This window comes from Theileria equi, chromosome 3 (assembly GCF_000342415.1).
Source record: "Theileria equi strain WA chromosome 3, complete sequence".
NCBI classification, from domain to species: domain Eukaryota; phylum Apicomplexa; class Aconoidasida; order Piroplasmida; family Theileriidae; genus Theileria; species Theileria equi.
Window position 1 is genome coordinate 1,869,498 of NC_021367.1, and position 19,565 is coordinate 1,889,062.

At 37.2% G+C, this 19,565-nt stretch overlaps 10 protein-coding genes and 1 non-coding gene across 11 annotated transcripts; 5 read left to right on the plus strand and 6 right to left on the minus strand.

Moving 5' to 3' along the window:
* Positions 1–42: 42 nt before the first annotated feature.
* Positions 43–2,346, minus strand: BEWA_009270 (hypothetical protein; the record flags this gene model as incomplete). The annotated part of the gene is made up of 2 exons (XM_004831123.1): positions 43–2,229; positions 2,287–2,346. 2 exons carry the CDS (start codon positions 2,344–2,346, stop codon positions 43–45), a joined length of 2,247 nt encoding a protein of 748 aa, XP_004831180.1.
* A 1,121-nt stretch (positions 2,347–3,467) lies between these two features.
* Positions 3,468–3,779, minus strand: BEWA_009280 (histone H4, putative; the record flags this gene model as incomplete). Its single annotated transcript, XM_004831124.1, has 1 exon — positions 3,468–3,779. The coding sequence occupies one exon, from the start codon at positions 3,777–3,779 to the stop codon at positions 3,468–3,470; it is 312 nt and encodes a 103-aa protein (XP_004831181.1).
* A 281-nt stretch (positions 3,780–4,060) lies between these two features.
* Positions 4,061–4,862, minus strand: BEWA_009290 (hypothetical protein; the record flags this gene model as incomplete). Its single annotated transcript, XM_004831125.1, has 4 exons — positions 4,061–4,366; positions 4,402–4,569; positions 4,607–4,672; positions 4,710–4,862. 4 exons carry the CDS (start codon positions 4,860–4,862, stop codon positions 4,061–4,063), a joined length of 693 nt encoding a protein of 230 aa, XP_004831182.1.
* A 508-nt stretch (positions 4,863–5,370) lies between these two features.
* On the minus strand, positions 5,371–7,649 carry BEWA_009300 (hypothetical protein; the record flags this gene model as incomplete). The annotated part of the gene is made up of 9 exons (XM_004831126.1): positions 5,371–5,386; positions 5,424–5,523; positions 5,557–5,724; positions 5,763–5,898; positions 6,098–6,167; positions 6,202–6,397; positions 6,432–6,738; positions 6,773–6,968; positions 7,003–7,649. 9 exons carry the CDS (start codon positions 7,647–7,649, stop codon positions 5,371–5,373), a joined length of 1,836 nt encoding a protein of 611 aa, XP_004831183.1.
* Positions 7,650–9,429: 1,780 nt separating this feature from the next.
* On the minus strand, positions 9,430–10,851 carry BEWA_009310 (hypothetical protein; the record flags this gene model as incomplete). The annotated part of the gene is made up of 3 exons (XM_004831127.1): positions 10,369–10,851; positions 10,098–10,320; positions 9,430–10,064 (listed from the first exon to the last, which is right to left on the minus strand). The coding sequence occupies exons 1-3, from the start codon at positions 10,747–10,749 to the stop codon at positions 9,430–9,432; spliced, it is 1,239 nt and encodes a 412-aa protein (XP_004831184.1). The 5' UTR covers positions 10,750–10,851.
* Positions 10,852–11,457: 606 nt separating this feature from the next.
* BEWA_009320 (uncharacterized protein) lies at positions 11,458–12,939 on the plus strand (the record flags this gene model as incomplete). Its single annotated transcript, XM_004831128.1, has 6 exons — positions 11,458–11,628; positions 11,667–11,774; positions 11,811–11,991; positions 12,027–12,720; positions 12,755–12,860; positions 12,893–12,939. Exons 1-6 carry the CDS (start codon positions 11,517–11,519, stop codon positions 12,937–12,939), a joined length of 1,248 nt encoding a protein of 415 aa, XP_004831185.1. The 5' UTR covers positions 11,458–11,516.
* Positions 12,940–12,998: 59 nt separating this feature from the next.
* BEWA_009330 (HCNGP-like protein domain-containing protein) lies at positions 12,999–13,446 on the plus strand (the record flags this gene model as incomplete). Its single annotated transcript, XM_004831129.1, has 3 exons — positions 12,999–13,070; positions 13,104–13,202; positions 13,243–13,446. 3 exons carry the CDS (start codon positions 12,999–13,001, stop codon positions 13,444–13,446), a joined length of 375 nt encoding a protein of 124 aa, XP_004831186.1.
* A 146-nt stretch (positions 13,447–13,592) lies between these two features.
* On the plus strand, positions 13,593–13,666 carry BEWA_009340. The gene has a single exon. It is a non-coding gene; the product is annotated as a tRNA-Asn (tRNA).
* Positions 13,667–14,711: 1,045 nt separating this feature from the next.
* On the plus strand, positions 14,712–15,933 carry BEWA_009350 (hypothetical protein; the record flags this gene model as incomplete). Its single annotated transcript, XM_004831130.1, has 2 exons — positions 14,712–14,940; positions 14,975–15,933. The coding sequence occupies 2 exons, from the start codon at positions 14,712–14,714 to the stop codon at positions 15,931–15,933; spliced, it is 1,188 nt and encodes a 395-aa protein (XP_004831187.1).
* A 1,199-nt stretch (positions 15,934–17,132) lies between these two features.
* Positions 17,133–17,666, plus strand: BEWA_009360 (WD domain, G-beta repeat family protein; the record flags this gene model as incomplete). The annotated part of the gene is made up of 1 exon (XM_004831131.1): positions 17,133–17,666. One exon carries the CDS (start codon positions 17,133–17,135, stop codon positions 17,664–17,666), a length of 534 nt encoding a protein of 177 aa, XP_004831188.1.
* Positions 17,667–17,738: 72 nt separating this feature from the next.
* Positions 17,739–19,283, minus strand: BEWA_009370 (WD domain, G-beta repeat family protein; the record flags this gene model as incomplete). The annotated part of the gene is made up of 1 exon (XM_004831132.1): positions 17,739–19,283. The coding sequence occupies one exon, from the start codon at positions 19,281–19,283 to the stop codon at positions 17,739–17,741; it is 1,545 nt and encodes a 514-aa protein (XP_004831189.1).
* Positions 19,284–19,565: the final 282 nt, after the last annotated feature.

The window sequence follows — 19,565 nt, forward strand, 5'->3', positions numbered from 1 at the left end:
GTTTTTATGAAACTATAAACACAAATTATATGGTATTTAACCTTACAGTTCGATATGCTCAGCCTCTTCCTTCCCGTACCACTGGCTGTTTATTTTATCAGTAGTTTCAATGTATAGGAGCGTGGGTTTTTCAGAATTCTTTGGACGGAGTACATGAACCCTATGTACACCATGAACTGGTAGTACCAAGGTATCGAGGATGATATTAGATGGTACATTTGTCACGTCAAGGAGAATAAATGATTCTTTAGGAGTACTATGGATGTATCTAGTGTATCCCAGGCGTTTCTCTGTATCGTCTGATTCTTCCACTTTAATGGTTGTACAGACAGATGTATACTCACTTGTCTTGGAAAGGTCAAAAGAGTAGGCATCGCTGACTCTGCAGTTTGTTTCACTTAACTTGTCTACGAGCTTGTTATCTTGCAGGTCTCCTTCGACTTTAGTCCATCTTTTATCATCACTACTGTTTTCATACCACTCCTCACCTTCAATCTTGCCTATCCTAAGTAACAGGGGTTTTGCATGGTCTACGTCGTGCTTCCAGAAAAACACATTTACTTCAGTAACAGGTTCCTTGGGCCAGTGTAAATTGATCGCATTGGATTTGTACTTTATTTCAGTTAGTGTGAAGGAGGCATGAGGTGTTTTGTGGACGAGTTTATTGAAATCTTTGGGTCCGTAATACTGACTAAGAAATACCTCTACGTCCTCGGGGCCAGATATATATGTTTTCGAATGACCAGCTTTGTTAGGTTTCTCAGAAATGTCTATTTTGACTTTGTGTAAGAGTGATGTGCATTTTCCTTGCGTAAAGGAACATCCGGCCTCCTGAAGGATTTTAGTAAATCTTATTCTTGTTTCACATTCCTCAGTGTTTTTAGGTGTTTTTCCACTTAGTTCATCGCAGTGTTTCCAGGTCGATTCGCCACTTTTAACGTACCATTTCCAACTGTTATTTCCCTTTTTAACATAGATGAGGACAGGATTGTGAGAACAATAGTATACACTAAGCTGGACAATATGATCCTTTGGAAGCGACAGATCTGGTAGATCTATTATTTTCACGTTGTTTGTTTTTGAATCCTTGTATTTTATTTTATGTACCTTACATTTACTATCCGGGCTATGTAGATAACTGGTAAGTGTTTCTCTAGTGTTTGGTATCGTAAACTTTTCTTCTATAACATTAATCTTCTTCTTGCTACATAGAGAACAGCAGTAACCTTTTTTGTCCGCTGAGCAGTGCAACGAATTATCAAAAGATAGGTCAAGTACAACCATGTTGTTTACCTTGCAGTTTGTATTATCAAGAAGCTCTTCTGGTGCTTCCTCCGTGGTATTGTTAGTAACACGTTGCCACTTTTCATTATTATCACTAACATTTTGGTAGTATGTGACCGATTTGTCAAAACCCTTCATTTTCAACACAAGGGGTTTATCATTTTCTTTCCAACGGTAGACTGAGACTTTCTCAACATTATCACCAGAAATCTGTTTATATTTTTCACCATCTCTGTCCACATACATAAGAGTTGTGTTCCCATATTTAACTTCAGGGTATTCACTAGGAGAATGTGTATATATATCATAAGAAGTTTCATCCTTTTTGAGTACGGAAATTGGAACCTTTGAATATTCTTCCTTTTTAGATATATCAACTGTACAAGATGATTTCCCACAACCGGCCTCAGTTGCTAGCTTCCGAATAATGCATTCACTGACAGCTTCTGGTTTTTTATTCTTGATAATAGAAACACTACGCCAATTGTTAGTGTTAGGGTCCTTCCTATACCATTCACCATTTGGATTCTTTACTGTTGAAATGTACAATACTTTTGCCTCACCATTACAATGATACAATTCTATTTTTGAGACTCCTTCATTGACGGGAAGCCCGGTTTGATTACTAAGCTCTTTTCCTGTCTGTCTGTTGGCAAATTTGGTAACACAGAAGGGAAGCTCAAATATAATTCCATAACCGGTGAATTTGCTGGGACGTACCCTATTCTCACTTTTGATTTTTTCTCTTCCATTCTTGACCTTTTTAATCTCATTCTCAGTAAAGAAATATAGAATTGATCCTTCTTGATAAAGAGAAAGATCCAGTTGTGTTATAATTCTATCATCACAATTTGATGATCGAGAATACTTTGATGCTTCAGCAAATACAATTGCACACGTGGAGGAATAAGACACACCAGTCGTAGAATAAATGAGTCTCCAAACCTATGATGTAAATTTAAAAATGTATGTAATTATGTACACATGAAATCCATGATTTACCCTTACATCTGCAATCGACTTAAGAAACAGTAGATACACAAAGTATCTATAATAGACCATTTTAAATCCACACCGCTTTGTACAGCTGTATAAGTTGTGTGAATCTTTGACTTATGGTTTAAAAGGTTCGTTTAGCTAGCCTTAGGGAACAGGTGTGCACGAAAGCCCGATGTGAACGACACAGCACTTTTGAATGATTTTCCATCCCTTTAAAGGTTTTGCAGTATGGAAACTTATGATAAGCACGAAAATTTGTATACAAGATTCTAATTCGCGTGGACAATCCGTTCTTGTCTGTTATGGGCCACTTTTACGGTAGGAAGACAAAGACAATTCTCCATGAAAATTGAGCGGTTGCTACAAACATACATAAGTTAATATATGAATTTTATACAAACATTTACATCTCATAAAAGCCCTAAAACTGACAATTGAGGGCAAGAAGTTGATTCCGATAGAAATGAAGGAGATAGCTATTTTCACGGCCACTCCGAATAGTTAGACCGTACACATTTAGATAAGTAGTTAAATATCAACAGACTATAGAACTCTGACCCCAAATAAGGGTTCGGAAGATGCAAACGACCAGAAGGTCGGGAAATAATCATAAAATGGATAATATATATATAATGAGTTATGAAGAAAGAACGCCAACAGGCTCGTTATTAAGCCAAGGTATCTTTCCGAGGTTAGCACTTCCAAACAAAAAGATAGGGGACGGTGATGTCAGACTACCAAGAATACAATGCAGAAATAGTATGAACAGGAACCCTGCCTAGTCCAAGCGATAACAAGAATGTCGGAACTAATAGAGGACAATTTGCAGCTTCCAGTGGAGCTTAATCCGACAGAGGCAACAGCTGGTACAAGTGTCATATCTCCACTATTATTTGTGCCATGCATGGAACCTCAGTAAAATCCTACATCCAGCCAAGGGGTTAAAGAGGAGAGTAGAAGATGAGAATACGCCACAAACCACATACTATTCATGGATGAGACCAAATTATTCGCCGAAGAGACAAACGCCCTCAGAAAACAGCAGACGTACATAGACATTCATGGACAAATACAGCACAAAACTTAATTTTGGCTTCAAGTGAAGCCTGATCGGAATATTCTCCTGGCGAAAGATAAATCAGGGATTTACGAAATTTAATCGATATAGCCGGGTCGGTTTACATTTAACCACCGAAACCGTAAAGGGTTCTTCCTTGTCTCTTGAGTGAGTAGACAATATCCATAGCAGTCACAGTCTTTCTGCGGGCGTGCTCGGTATAGGTGACGGAATCCTTGACAACATTCTCAAGGAAGACCTTCAAGACACCTCTGACCTCCTCGTAGATGAGGCCAGAGATACGCTTGACACCACCTCTGCGGGCCAACCTTCTGATGGCGGGCTTGGTGATACCTTGGATGTTATCACGCAACACCTTACGATGGCGCTTGGCTCCTCCCTTTCCCAAACCTTTTCCTCCCTTTCCACGTCCTGACATTTTCGATAAGTTTAATTATTGAAATGGGTCACTGAATTAACTTATTACAAATAACCTTGCAAAAACTTATAGAAAATTGTGACTAACACACAAATGTCATATGCCCCCTACACCAGTTGGGGTACGTCTTTGCAGCATCTTCCCCATCAACCAATCTCGAGAGTCCTTTGGTGACGTCTGTTGGTTCGGGAATAAATGCACACAATCATCAGAGATCTTAAGTATCGTCAATACTGGATGTAACTACTCACATACACTTTGCACACATTGCGCTCACAATACTAAACAATTGAGTTTGCCGCAATATTTTCTAGCAATTTTCCAAATTTTTCACTATGTGCGATTCTGCTGACCATTACTCCGTCAATGTTATCTTGTTTTACGTACAAGGGTGCATTATTCTCGTCTACGGAGCCGCCGTAGATGAATTTAAGTAGCACTGCTCTGGTGTCTAACCACTTTCTTATTTCTGCAATGATATCGTTGACCTTTTTTGGATCTACTGGTTCTCCTGTTCCAACGGAATAGGATGGTTCATATGCCACTATTAGCCTCTTCTGACTAAGATCGACCCCGTCCAGTAAGCTCTGTGCATGGTTGTGGTTTGGAGTGTTTCTTGTACCTCTAGTTGTGCTATGACATATTCGGATGATCGTATGTCTATGTGTGCCTTAGGTTCACCTGCGCGCGTTTTCTTTTTTGGCCAAAACTTACCGACACAGAGGATGACGTTCAGGCCAGCCTTTAGCGCATTCTTGACCTTTTTGTTAATTACTTCCCTAGTTTCAACCTAAACAAGGTTGTTAATCTTGTAAACCTTGACTTACTATCGAAGCATCGCTGAATTCGCGGCGTTCACTATGACCTATGATTGCCCAATCCACTCCAAAATCCTTCGAACCAGGATTATTTATGTGTAAATAGACGAACCTTTAGCATTCCTGCTGTAACTTCCCCAGTGAATGGGCCAAATTTGGTGCTACAAGCACTAACGTCCTGACTGCAGGGAATACACTTGCTTCCGTGTTCCTCGTATTTACTAATCATCGACTTAAGGTGTATATACGCAGGGGACGTTATCATCTGTGGAGAATTGGCGTGATTGTTGATTAATTACCGTGATATTTGAAGGAACGTCTAGCTTTGCATATCGCTCAATGAGTTCATTCGTTCCTGGAGTGTCAAGATAACACTTCAAGTTGCAGACAATTGTTACATCCTTATCAGATTGACTTTTACACAGGAAGTTGGTATTATTGAATGTGCGATTTGTATCATTTATGCGATTCCGATTTATAAATCGACCCTTTGAACGCAAAAACGTCTAAAAGGACGTTAATCACAGTATTTAAAGATATAACCGTCACGTTTATGCAAACAAACCGAGTGGAAGGCTACACTATCATTTTCTTGGACTTGTAGAGACTCTACCAGACAGGTATTATAAATGGATACTAAAACAGCGAAAAACACTGACACATTGTATTTTAACAATAATTCTAGTACAGCTGCCATAAAAATGGATTAAAATGGAGTGGTTTTACACCATAGCAGAGGACGTGTGGTTAATCCGATCACTCTCGTTTTTTTTTCACTCCGATAATACTCTAAAACGTTGATGAAATCAAGAGAATGTATGCATACAGTTCTATAAATCTGTCGAAATCCATATCCTCTCTGCCATCTCCAACGTAAAACTTTAGAAATTGCTGAACTTCGGACCTTCCAACCCTTAGTTGTGCTCCTACAACATAAATATTACTTTGAATGTCTATACCTAAAGTAATGAGTAGCCTTTCCAACGTTTCTTTGCTTATTTTTGTAGAACCTGGAAAATGGCTCCTCAGGGACTGCTTTACTTTTTCCTTTATCACTGTATCATTATAGAAAACTTCTCCTATGGCATAAAGATCCTGCAAACTGAATCCGCCTCTTATATGTCCCTCTGTAGGTTTACACACTTGCTATGTTAGACATACATACCATATTCCAGGAATTCTAGCTCTTGTTTTGTTAGATATATACCAATTGCTTGTAACATCTGCTTAAATTGTGTAAGAGAAAGTTTTCCCTCGCGATTCCGATCGAATAGCCTGAAAACACAGCATAGTTCCTCCCTCTGTCAAAACAAAGATGAAAAACGCACAAACACATACTCTTGACTTATTTAATGTAGTTTTTAGCATTATGTTAAATGTGTATACGGTTATATAGACTAATCAATATAACTACCGATTAATTTCCAAGTTGTATAATTTTGGAAATGTAAGAGGCGTGTGATGACTGTAAAAAGATGACTGAATGCTCTAAAAAGATACCTGGCTTGAGGCTTGTCTCCAGCCCCAATATCTTACCACGTGGCAACGATATCCCAATTTCCCGAGGAGTCTATAAGGAGATTTAACAAAATAACTTGAATTACCTCGTATTTAAAGTATGATCATTGTAAATTATGGGAACCTCAACCATTATACATCTTTTATTTTCATGATCTACCAGGTCTACCAAAACAGGTCCAACCCTTTGGAGTGGCTCAAAATGAAGGTCAGAGTCACTTAGAATCTTTTTAACATCGCTGAACATTCGGTTTCCCTCAAGTAATTTCATTTTAAAATCCTCTGTTAAATTTTTATCAAATGGACGCTCACTAACCGCATCTATCAAACCAATTTTCCACGGAGTTGGTTATTGTAACCGTTATCGAATCCGTATCATTGGAAATTGCATCTATTGCCTCCTTGAGCAAAAGGGATTCTCTTGTTTGTAATCTTAACTCCTTCGACAAAATTTTATCTAAAGTTTCTTGAAGAGTATGCTCATAATGCTTGTAGTAAGCACAAGAATAAATATATTTTGCTGCCAGAGAGTCCAGGTGTATGGTGGAATCTATGGATTTTACCAAATCGAGCATATTTTTATTATTAGGGTCAATATTTGCAAAGCAACCTGCATACGCCACCTATAACATTTATTCATTATAATGTGAACTATACCAGAATTTTTTGGGAAACGTTTAATTCATTCAGTTGCGGCCTGAGTGAACTAAATACATCCATGAAGCAAGCGTGCGTAAGAAATTTACACTCAGCAAGTCCCAGAAGAGATAAAGATAACTGCTGTTTTGAAAACTGATCCAAATTATCAGTTATCAATGTGGAGAGCCTGCGTAACAGAAACCCCTTTAGAATTCTGTTTAATGATATAAATGGAAAATTAACAGTACCTTTTATCGGCAAGCGTTTTGATAGTATTTACGACATCTTCGGCTGTAAATCTGTCCGTAAGTTCTGTAAGTTTTTCTACTAAGAGAGAAGTAAAGACACGTAGATCACTATCTGCTTGGCGTCCCAAAGTTAAGGCCATGTTCAGCACATTGGGTGGGATATTGTCGATTTGTAGAGTAACTTTACGTTTTGCAGATTCATTAAGCTGTGGATTGTCGACACCAGCTTGAGCTGCTACATACGCTACTTTTGCAAGATCCGTTGCAGGGGCATCTTTCTCCAAGATACTTGCTGCAATATTTTCAATGATTTTGAGTGCTTTCTGTTTAGTTTCTTCATTTTTTGTCATACGTGCAACTTGAAGCAATGCTTTCATTCGGAGAGCATAATTTCCGAGGTATGATGTATTTAAAGTCGGTATAGCCGTATCCACATGGTTTAAGAAGTCCGAAATTCTGCTATCATTGAGTGCATCCCTGGAATTAACATGAGTTTGCGTTAGGTATCTGAGAGCGTTGTACAAATCTGCTGCTTGAGGAGAAGAACCGCCCTCGAAAAGTTTTAGGCAATCGTTTACCGTTGGAAATAATGATCGAATAGGTCCTACAGATTTGAGGATAGCACTAGGACGTAGTATCCCAAACATCTTTACTTAGAATAGATAATGAACCCCTGTATGGAAACCTCACAACCGTCTACTTCTCTATATACAGTCAGCATATTAGTGATTAAAAATGTTTTATATTACTTTATGTTTGAGGTTGTATATAAGGCAGTAGATACCACCAATATTATCATAACAAGTTGATTTACATTCGTTATGGTTTTGCTTTCAAAGAATTGAACTATATTACAAGTGTTTTTGCTATAGATTCCAACCTGGATCTAGTAAGATTGGTTTCATTTTGGTCCAAACATTACACACAATCAGATCATTGAAATAAGATATCCCTGTATCATATTACCTTTGGTCTTAAAATACACATGCATACGTATAAAGCTGTAACGTACCCGAAAATACAATGTAAGAACATGTAAGCGATAATACAGAGTTTTGTGCGTACTCAGTTGGAACCGTTGTTGTTAGGATCGTCAATATAACCTGAGCTATGTAAATGCGCCGACAAACATACCAGTGATGCCAAAGCGAGGAACAAAATATAAAACAGCGGTAAACCTGTCCTTATAACGGTTGGAAAATGTAGAAATACAAAGATTGATCTTAGCACCATGAATAGAAGCTTGTACAACAGGTTGGATAGCACAATGCAACATGTCATTATTATTAGAATCTGTGCATATTTTTTGACACAGCACACATACCCATCCTATTGGTTCATTCCTTATGCCTGAAAACATTTTTTGAAACATTTACAAACAAACTCCTTGGTCCTAGTCTGAACTTTTTTAGAGGTTTCAATGCAATTCTGAATATCTCAAATATTTGAAGCTCAAGTAGGAACCTGTGCGCAATAAATGCTACAGACAGAGATAACAATACTCCTAATATCCAGAGCCTTTTTAATAGTAGAAAGCTCGTAAAATAGAAAACGAATGCACTGATCGCTGGTATAGATTCCTTAGACATTGCTCTTCCGTAACACATGCTGATTGGATGACATATGCAAATGTACAACTTACAAATATGAAAATAACGGGAGGGATATAGCGTACAGTAGGATTGTTGGTATAAATAGGAACGGATCGGTGTAGAAGCTGATATCATCGTAGATTCTGTAGTTTCTTGTGTACTATACACTATTGCCTATACTAGCCTGTAAGATCCATAGTTGCGAGTATATGTAGGTTTTTTGATATAAAGACCTATATGTGAAATAATTTTTGTGTATATGGGTGTATAACCGTCTTCAAGGTTTATCTGAGGTTTCTCCTTAGAAGTAGGTTCTTCATTTCCCAGCTATTTTCAAGTATTTATACGAACTTATTCGAATAAACAAACTTTTAAATGTGCCAAACGCTCGATTTCTGCATATAGGTCGTGTATAATCCGCACATTCTCCGGTTTCCTGTGTGTGTATATTCGTGATCTAATTATACAGAATCATCCAACGTGTATAACTTATTTAAAACAAACGGTCCCACGTAATATTGCTTGTTAGATGTTGAAGATAGCTCCTCATTGACATTGATAGGCGAAGATGCCGTAACAACGTCTTCCTCGTTTCTGTAGGTACATATAACTCTCAAATAGCATTATTTATGAATACATTTGTTCATGTTTAATCTTGTTTGGCAATTTAGCATAAATTGGTTTCTGTAACGAATCTAAAAATTGCAAAAAATCATCAGTGGCAACAAACCCTTCTTCCCCTTGGAATAATCACAGCCTATGTTCACAACTAGATACACAACAAAAAGGATGTATATTACAATCATGTCTTAATGAACAGACATGTATAAGAATGTTACAAATGTAAGAATCCAACAAGGTTGGAGTGTGTACTATGCCCCGATTTGGGAAAAGCATCAAAATCACAAGCATATGCGATAACGTATTTGTTTGGAGAAAAGGCGACATGTGTAACGGAGCACGGTGTGTTGTGTTGGTAATAGATTTCACATGGGTTGATAGCAGCTACAGTGAGTGAAAAGTCCTCGGTGGCCACATCATTTCCAGACCCTCCTAACTTATCATCCCGATGCATTGACAAATCACTGGTGGTTGAATATGAACCAGCTTGCAAGTCTAGAGTTGCAGCAGTGTCTTTTGTTCCCCAAGCCAAAAAAGTTCCATCAGTACTAAATGAAAGGCTGCTAATTTGACCTTCGATCCTAGGAAATGTACCAACACATGTATAATCTTCATTTATGTCAAAAATATTGACCACATGATCACTTCCACCGGTAGCAAGAATATTAGTGCTTTTACTAAAAGATGCAGCCGTTACAATATGAGAATGTGCCCTTTCTACAATAGAATCCTTAGAATCATTTATGATTTGAATGGCACCATCTACCCTCTGAATTATCAAGGAATCTAAAGTATACAATAGTCCATAGGCTTCACAATCTAGTTTTATTGAATGTTCCTTTTGTAACTCTGAAAGAGGAATATGTGTACAATATATATTACCTTTATTTACGTTTTGAATGCACTCATTCAGATCTACGAATTGCAGAATATCATCTCTGTCTACTAGAGCAATGAAACGTCCATCCAAGGACCAGCAACCTGTATACCAACTGTCTTCAAATGCGCTAGTTATAACATGAGTTACAACCAATTCTCCTTTCAGGTTTTTTGTATTTTTCTTTACTTCATAAATCTTTACAGAAGGTTTTGAGGAATTGGTACCCTAAAATATGATTTGTATTCCCGCAAGTGGATTATAATATGAACATACCTGAAGTAAAAGTGCAAAACAATCTGGTAACTTTGGATGGGCAATGAGCATTGTGCATTTTACGCTAAGACTGAAGTCCACAGCCAGGGTCTGGGTGTTTAACAGGTATATTACATCTCTAGTGGCTATGTATAGTCGGCTTCCAGTTGAATTATATGAAATGCTTCTTATTTTACTTTTTATTTTCAACGTATCCTGGGATGGGCATATACAACGCAGCGATTTTGGAATCTCTGCTGTGTTTTTCACTTTGGTCAAGTTTTCTGGCAATAAACGATTATTTCCAACTTGCGATGCTAAAGCTCTCTTCGCTACTCCATGTTGAGGCAGTAGCGGAGGAGCGGTGTCGAATGTGGTAACCTTCAGGATCCTCTGAGACATTTTTATTCTTTTGAACAACTGTCAAATGCCTACACATATAATACCCACATTTATATATGTTGATAGAGTCTGCTTCATATAGAGAAAGTATATTTTCGATGTGTAGTTTATAACATGGCACCAATTAGGATTCTAACCTGGGGTATTGTGTATATTAACATTATTCATAAACATGTGGCTTATCTTACGGTATGTCTAGATTTTACATACCGGTTAAGCTGGATATAGAGAGAAATAAACACAAATATGAGAGATGTGTCTAATAGGCCGCGATTCTCCGTAAAAAAATGGTCAGCAGTTGCTGTATGGTCCTGGGAGATATCTGTCGATAACTGTGCAATATGTAGAAACCATATAATGGATCTATGCATAGAGTGCCAGGTTTGTTGATCTGTAGATACAAGATGTCGGTGTGTAGGCCACAACTGCCGATGGGAATGAACCAAGATCGAACACTGAAGGATGTACAATAAGTTGGGGAACATGTGGGCACGCATTCCATCTTCATTGCATCTCAAGGTGGCTTAAAACACGTCATGTATGCCCACTGGACAATACACAGTGGGATTTTCAAGTCAGTAAAACACATAACAAAGCTTAAAGATTTATAAATACTCCAAGTATTCCATTTTTATATACTTGTATCTACCCCGGTGTTATCGCTGAAGTATGGTGGTGCTATACCTGTTTACATTCGTACCTGCATTTCATATTTCACATCAAAGTGTGTTTCTCAATGAGTACATGTTTATGATAATGCAGCTATAATGAAATATATCACAAGATTAGGTACCATTGTGACCATTGCCTCACTATTATTCCTGTCTTCAAACTTTGGCGCCAATGCCTCGTTGATCGACCGTATAACATACTTCTTAAGTAAGCATACGAATTAACTATTCATGTTTAAATTCTAGCGTCATTCGAACGAGAACTGCGGGAATACAAGCCAGAGTCAGGAGATGGTTTAACACCAGATGGTTTTCAGGGCCAAGATCCTTCTAAAACTGCTGATAACTCCTTAGGTATCTAATATGCTTATTCACTGATTAAATTTATAGGTGGTGATGCTTTGGCTCCAGAATCCTTTTGGGAAACTTATGATAAACTTGCAAACCCACTTCTTCAGAACTTACCTCCGGATTTCAAGAAGCACTATGCATACTTTTTGATATTTTACATAGTGCTTATTCTATATAGTTATCTGGGATCATTTAGGAACAAGAGAATTGCGAAAAAATTGTATGTGTATGGAGACATCTTACACCCATTTTCAGCCTAGAGGTTGTAGAGCCGGTTCTGGACGATAACTTTGCATACTTGGAACGTAAGAAGAGTGCATTAATTCCAAAGTCCTGGCATTCCTTCGAAATCTATGCATCTGGTCGAACTAGCTGCAAGAGTGTTATTATTTCACTCGAGCTTGTAAAAAGAGAATGCTTCTGGCAGGAAAATATCATTCGTCTCGTATTTCCATCACGGGATAGGGTTGCAGTAGAGGTTACTTTTGATTCGTTAGATTCCATTAGTTTTGCAATTTGCCACAGGAGATCTAACAAGGAATTTATATCTTATAACCAGGAGCTTCTTCGATACTCTACTACCTATGACTGCAAAGATGTCCCAGATTGTTTCAGAATGTACATTAACTCACCGGATAAGAGTGTTACTCAATATGCAAATCATGTGTTGTCTCAAATAAGGGTTCTTTTGCCCATTTTAGATTCATTTTACATATCGGATTCGGCGTCCATGGATGGTGAATCTAATTCTAGGCCAGAACTTGTTGCTGTGTTCTATTTGACGAACAATACTGGAGATTATAGCAAGATCATAAGATTTGTTATGGATATTATCGACTATTCAAAGAACTATTCCCTTCCTGTCAAGGTTAGAGAGGCCATTGTCAAGGAAAGAACCAACATAAAGGTTGCGTCTGAAAAGAACGCCAAGACTTCAAAGGAAGAGGAGGTGAGTCAGATCAGATTTCACATGATTCTCACAGAATGATACACATCAACATGTTACCCCCGAAAAGTTAAAGAAGTTAGAAGAAAAACTACTCAAGAAGAGCAAAAATCCAGCCGTACCTGGGATAAAGATAAAGGTGGGTTGTTCTCCTAAAATGCATTTCATTTTTCAGAAAATAAAATAAACCTCATTGCACAATTTGTTATATTTAAACCCTAATTTCTTAATAAATTATTAACAACAGTCTATTTAATGGTATATGTTACACTTGCTTCATAATGTCCATCGCGGATAAGGACAGTTTCAGGGTACCGGAAGTTTTAGACGTAGAAATGCCATCAAAACTCCTGGTACTTTTTATTTGTAGACATATTTGTGATTAGGAAGAGATAGAGCGTCTGAAAAAATTGAAGGAGCAGGGAATAACACCTAATCGCAATATAGAGGAATCCATGGAGTTCAAAAATCCGTACCTTCTGGAGGTATTTCTCTTTTTTTGGAAATACATTTGTAAATGTTTAGAAAATCATGAAAGTGTTTGATATTAATGGTTATTGTTCGAATTATAATAAAAATGTTTATGACCCTGCCATATATGAAACCCTTGCCAATGAGCCATTGGAAGACGAAACAGGTATACTAAACACATTGGATATTGACATATTCGCCGTTTTAGCTGAAAAGAAACAAAAGAGAAGAAAACGTTCTGGATGGACAGACAAGTAACTGTCATAATCTGTACACATATCAGAGTTCTATCAAGCACCCTATAAATATGTAGTTTAATTTCTAGTTGTCTTGATTTCCGTTCCGTGTGTTCCTGGTAATAGCCAAAAGACGTATTTAAATCACTAATCATCGGCTGCTGTCGGGGTTCCGTAGCTCAGCAGGTTAGAGCGTGTGGCTGTTAACCACAAGGTCGTAGGTTCGATCCCTACCGGTACCGCTCTTTATTCTTTGCTGTTTTTAGCGTATATTTGTGATAATTAATGAGGGTTATAACAAAAACTAGATAGTTTGGCTTCTAGTTTCCATATTTTGCCAGTTTATAGTGTTTTACTAGAGCTAAAGCTTTCATTAGGTACACTTGAGTCTTCCACTGCTGATACACGGACCATCCTATTAAGAAGTACATGTTCGCCTTAGTTATCACGGATGGTGCTCCAAAGAGACGTCTCCTTCGCGTTAGGTCCATTTGTACCTCTCAGACCTCTATCGAATATATTTTTGCTCTTGCCAAATTTACTTATTATGATGGTATAACTTGCAATTAAGTGTATTATTGTTAGATGTAACTTGTCTCTTAATTTTTTATTACCTGTATTAGCAGTTGCTCTTCGTATACTTGCCGTAGGATATACATTTGTGCATTTGAGCCGCTTGAGAAATTGTTCGAAAACACCGGTCTCTGGTCATCTTGAAGCCAAAATTATCTGAATATTAGATAGTGTTGCGTGAATATACTTGAATAATCTATGTGTTTTACCGGTTAACCTTGCATGTATATGGTTGAATGGTAGGCCTTGTGTCCATAACAATTCATTGAAATATCTTTGTTAAGGACCAATTTGAGTGAAAAAGTTCTATTTTACGGAATGCATAATACAAACACGATTTTTACAAAGTCCAATCGTAACTATGGCAGATAACGGTAGTTCTTATTGCGACGTGGTCTTGCAAAAAGTATCCAAAGAAGGACCGCAAGTATGTGTTTCTTCAGGTTATATATATCAAAACTATAGAATCTAGAGACTGAAAAATTTAATGATACGATAGGCGAGCATCTCTCTAGCAGTATGTTTTATTTTAGATTGGCATTTAACTTATAGTTTTTATAAATCCAGACTCTCTAGGGAATAAAAACTATCAATATTCACCCACCATCAAGTCAATAAATAATCCTAATACTGATCAATCTGAAAGTAAATGATTCTATTTATTGACAACAATGTCTAGGTGAAAGGGATTGTCTAGTCAACAAGTACCGTAACATGTATCTTAAAGCTAAGCAATCAGCGGAAGATTATGAACTAGACTACATGCACTATAACTCAACTAAGGGAGTTGATCGCTTGAAGAATGAAGGTATATCGCATTTAATTATCATGAAGTACCACAATACTTCAGACTTTAGCAATAAACTTCCATTATTTGAAGCTTTGCATTCAATAACTGCAGCTGGGGATATTTCTAATGGCTTTAAGATATACGATCCGCAAGGTAACAATCCATACATTATTTTACTGTTATAAAGACCGTGAGGAATTGTCAAAAAGTGACTGTGAAATCAAAAATAAAGGTCTCTCTTCAAAGGTATTGACCTATGGTGAAGAAATAATTTGCAACAAGATTGAAAGTTTGCAAAGAGCACTGAAGACACTACTGGTGGCAGTACATGAAAAAGGAAAGATTGATGATGTGAAATCAGAATTGAGTTTTACTGAAGACACAGATGAATTACTTCTCTACAGTTTTAATTTGGCAGAATTACACTCCCAAAAAAATCCGAAGAAATCCTCATTGAAGATTCTGGCATCACATGGTGTTATAGGTTCATTCTTTGGGTCGAACGGGCATAGAATACAGGCGTTACAACAAGAGCACAGTGTCAATGTATCCGTTACCACAAAGCGTGTACACTTTCCTGGATCGAACAATAAGGGTGTATTGCTTATACATGGTAGACTGCCAAATGTACTCAAAGTATTACGCCCACTTTATAAAGCAATGCAAGAAGAAATCATACGCCTGTTTATTGATGACACTGTTAAGATTAAAGCTCACAATGTAAGGCTAGAAATTGAAGTTTTGATCACAGAATCTTTACGATTTGTGATGGATAGAAATAAATACTTCAAACAGATTATGCAAATAAGTGGAGCGAACATGAGAGTAATAAAGCAAACGTTTGAGGATGGTCCAGTACAGGAAAGAGTGTTGGTCATTTTCGGTAAGCAAAAAGAGGTGGAAATAGCGCTAGAAAAGGTCGCTATAATGATACAGGATGATTTGAACTTTCGATTTTATAGCTATATGAACTATCCGGATCTAACAGTTTCAACGAACGTCAACGATTATACTAGCCAAAACAGATTCATTCCAGGGAAAAAAACCTTTACAGACAACGTTGATGGGACGAGCAGCTCTAGTAAACAGACATCTTACAGTAAAAAACGATTGCCTAACCACAAAATTGAATTCAACGATAGATAAAGCATTTCACTTGTACATTTATTTGTTAGTTACCCTTATACTAAAAGTGTAATAATGTATAGGTGACAATCCAACAGATCTGAAATATGTGATTTTATGGCAATTTTACTAAAGCTTACCAAGAATAGACCTCCAGAAGGGAGGATATGGTCCATGAATATGTCAGATCTATCCATTATGAAATCTGGAACGTTATTGAGCGTACAATATAGTTGACAAATTATATATTGGAAGGGTGCAAAGACCATAAATCCTACCACGCCGGTAATTGGCACAATACCCAAAATAACACCGATTATAACTGCAAAAACCGACTTAATGATCAAAATATTCATGGAAATTTCCCTCTAAATGTTATTCATTGGAGTTGTTTAGTTACCTTTGAGTGTGTCCTTGCCTGGACACCAGCTTTGGAGGATTGAGAACCAACCGCCATATTTTTACGATAAAAAAACAAATATTAACTTAAAGCATTTTATAGGTTTTATAAATTTACGCAAGTGTCTCGCAATGGAATACTTTTGACTGTCGTATGCCACCATAATTAAAATGACCAAAATGTCACAGATATTTTTGAATGTGTATGACAAATCCTAAGGTTTAACTCATGCAAAAGTACGATGTGTCAATGCATGTATGAAGAAAATAAATTCATACATGCGTTCTGATCATGTCTAACTTGGTGCTTTCGGTTTGAGAGCAGCCTTATTTCCAGCGCTCCATAGCTACGTATAAAGGGAGACAGTTTCTCTGAAACATGTTTAGACGATTTGAATCTACTATCCCCTCAGATTGTCCTACTGTACTTTTATATTTGCGGTTGTATGCTCTCGGTTCGACGTCCTTATTATGCTATGAGACAATAGAAGCATCAGTTTTTATGCATTAATTAGGGTAAAAAAGGCGATATGTCCTGGCGTTTATTCCTATATAATGTTAGTTGATCTCTAAAGGTTGACAAACTTACCCGCAAGTAGCTAGACATTTGTGTTCCTTGTCCCGTTAACATGTAGATATGACCAATCTCATTTTAAATAAACAATATTTTCTCGGAGGAGGTGTATATATCGTTACTGATTAGTCTAATCACAGATATTGTCACCATTATTGTAGTAGTTTATATTTCATAGGTCGTTTAAATTTAAAAAACCTGCATCAATTTCCTTCAATACAGTGTAACTCATATTTAAGACTTCAAGATGGCTTTCTTTACCAACACAAAATTCTTGGGATCAGCCGTACTATTTATTACCATATTGCTAAATACTGCCTTGATCGGATTTGTGGTATACTTGCACAGTGTGGCATATAATAGGTTTTTGAGTTTTATTGTGACTGATTCAACCTTTGGAACCACTAGCATAATTGGAGCATGCATAGGTTTATACGGATTTCTAAGTGGCAACATAAGTGCATTATCAACAGAGTTTTACCACGCTATTGTTTCAGTGGTATTTACATCAGGTTTAACAGCATTACATGTAGTTTCAGCTCAGTATTTGAGTCCAACCATAAAGGACTATGACAGTTTATTCAACTGTTTTTATCTGACATCCGGAGCTTTTATTCTTATGGCGATTGCAAACGCATACGTTGCACTGTTAATCGGACGTTTTATGAAGGAGAATTCAGAGGCACGCGAAAATAACAAGTTGTCGACTCATGAGAACAATAGTGACAAGTTTTACGATACATGCAAGCTTAATGAGACTACTTATAGTACACAAGTATAAGCTGACTTAACTGCAGGGTAATTTTACGATAAGTAATAATTATACATACTTGCATACCATATTAGTTATATTTTAGTAATACCTTGCCCTTGCCTCAGGTTTCCATATAATTGGGTGAGTTTCTGGTGTGGCAGTTTCATCCTGAATCCATATTTTTATAGTTTTGTCACATTCTGCTGTTATGATCCTGCTTTCACTCTTATCAAAAGAACATGCAAAAATTCCATTTTCACTTTCTAGTGATCCTCTTTGAACAGTACTTTCCAGCGTTTGGAATTTGTATCCACTAGCCCAATCCCAGAAATGCAGTTGCCCGTTGTTTGATCCAGCCACTAATATAGAAGATTCTCCATCATCCTTTATTGCTGAACAGTTTAGTATGGAATTGTGCCCGGTAAGATTCCTATGGAAGACGCCCTCCGGACACTTCCACACCTTTACATTATCTGCAGCACAAGTGCTAAATGAGTACTCGGTAGGATGGACTGATATTGACCTGATACCCTTTTTATGATTAGTTAGTGTAACGAATGATTTACCAGCAGCGAGATCCCATAATCGTACAGTATGGTCCTGTGAGCCAGAAATTACCTGTGGTTCACTAGCTTGACTTACAATTGACATGATCGTATCAGTGTGACCCGAGAGAACATGTATAGCTTGCTTTGTCCTAATGTCCCAAACACGCACAACTGCATCCCTTCCTCCACTGAATAGTACATTTAGGGCTGGATGCAATGCAAGTGTATAAACTCCAGATAGATGTCCATGATAACTTCTTATAACCTTATTTTGTTCAATATCCCAACATTTGACTGTATTGTCTTCTGCACAACTGAAAATATATGGATGCTTATCCGATATTTTTACATCTCTGACAGAATTTATATGACCAGTCAAAGATAATTTTAATTGACAGGAGGCTAGATCCCAAATCTTTATTAGCCTATCAGCACTACCTGTTACAAACCATTCATTTGATATATCTACATCCACACAATGAACCCATCCATGGTGTCCTATTAATACGCGATGTAGTTTCCATGGTGGATGCCATGTAGGTTTATTTCTCAATATCCTTCCATGCTTGGGTTTTATATCCAGATTTGCGATTTCATGACCGGCAGATATTGTTTCTCTTACATACGTAGTTAAGTTATCGGTATTAGGTAGAGAAACGTCGCTAGATGTTGACGATGTCTTGTCAGATATAGCCAACAAGCTGCGTTTGCTAGAGATTTTTAGACACACTTCATCTGATACATTAACATCCAGATATGGAACTTTGTTTCTACTTTGATGTTTATAAGACAATTCTGCATCTACAGAATCAATTACCTCCGCTAATGAGGACTTTCCCTTCCTAACTTTTATCTTTGGGACATCATCTTCACATTGTCCAATAATTTGTGATTTTGCAGTTGTTTTTGGGGTATATTGCGATGTTGATAGATATTCATCCAAAATTTTGCTCCTTATGTGCTTCCGAGTACAAACGTCTGTTGCACTGTACGGTTTAGAGCCAAATTCACCAGCAAACAAGTTTAGAGACTTGTAAAGATTATTGCATAGAAGATTTAAATGAGGATGATTGATGGTATGCGCAGGATCCGTCATTATCACTACTTATATGCTAACAGTTAATAAATGACCATTATAGAACAAATAATAATCATTGATCTACCAAAGAATGAAAAGATAACCTCAATCAATACGATTTAAATGTTTTGGACTTCACCATCACTGAAGTGTAGCAGCCTTGGATTCCATCAGGCGCTACCACCAATAGATTCATAGTCCAGCAAATAGGGGTTATAGCACTGTAGTACATATATGTATCGCATATTAATTGTATTTTAATGCGAAGTTTGTGTTTTAATTCTATTTTTATCTGTACAC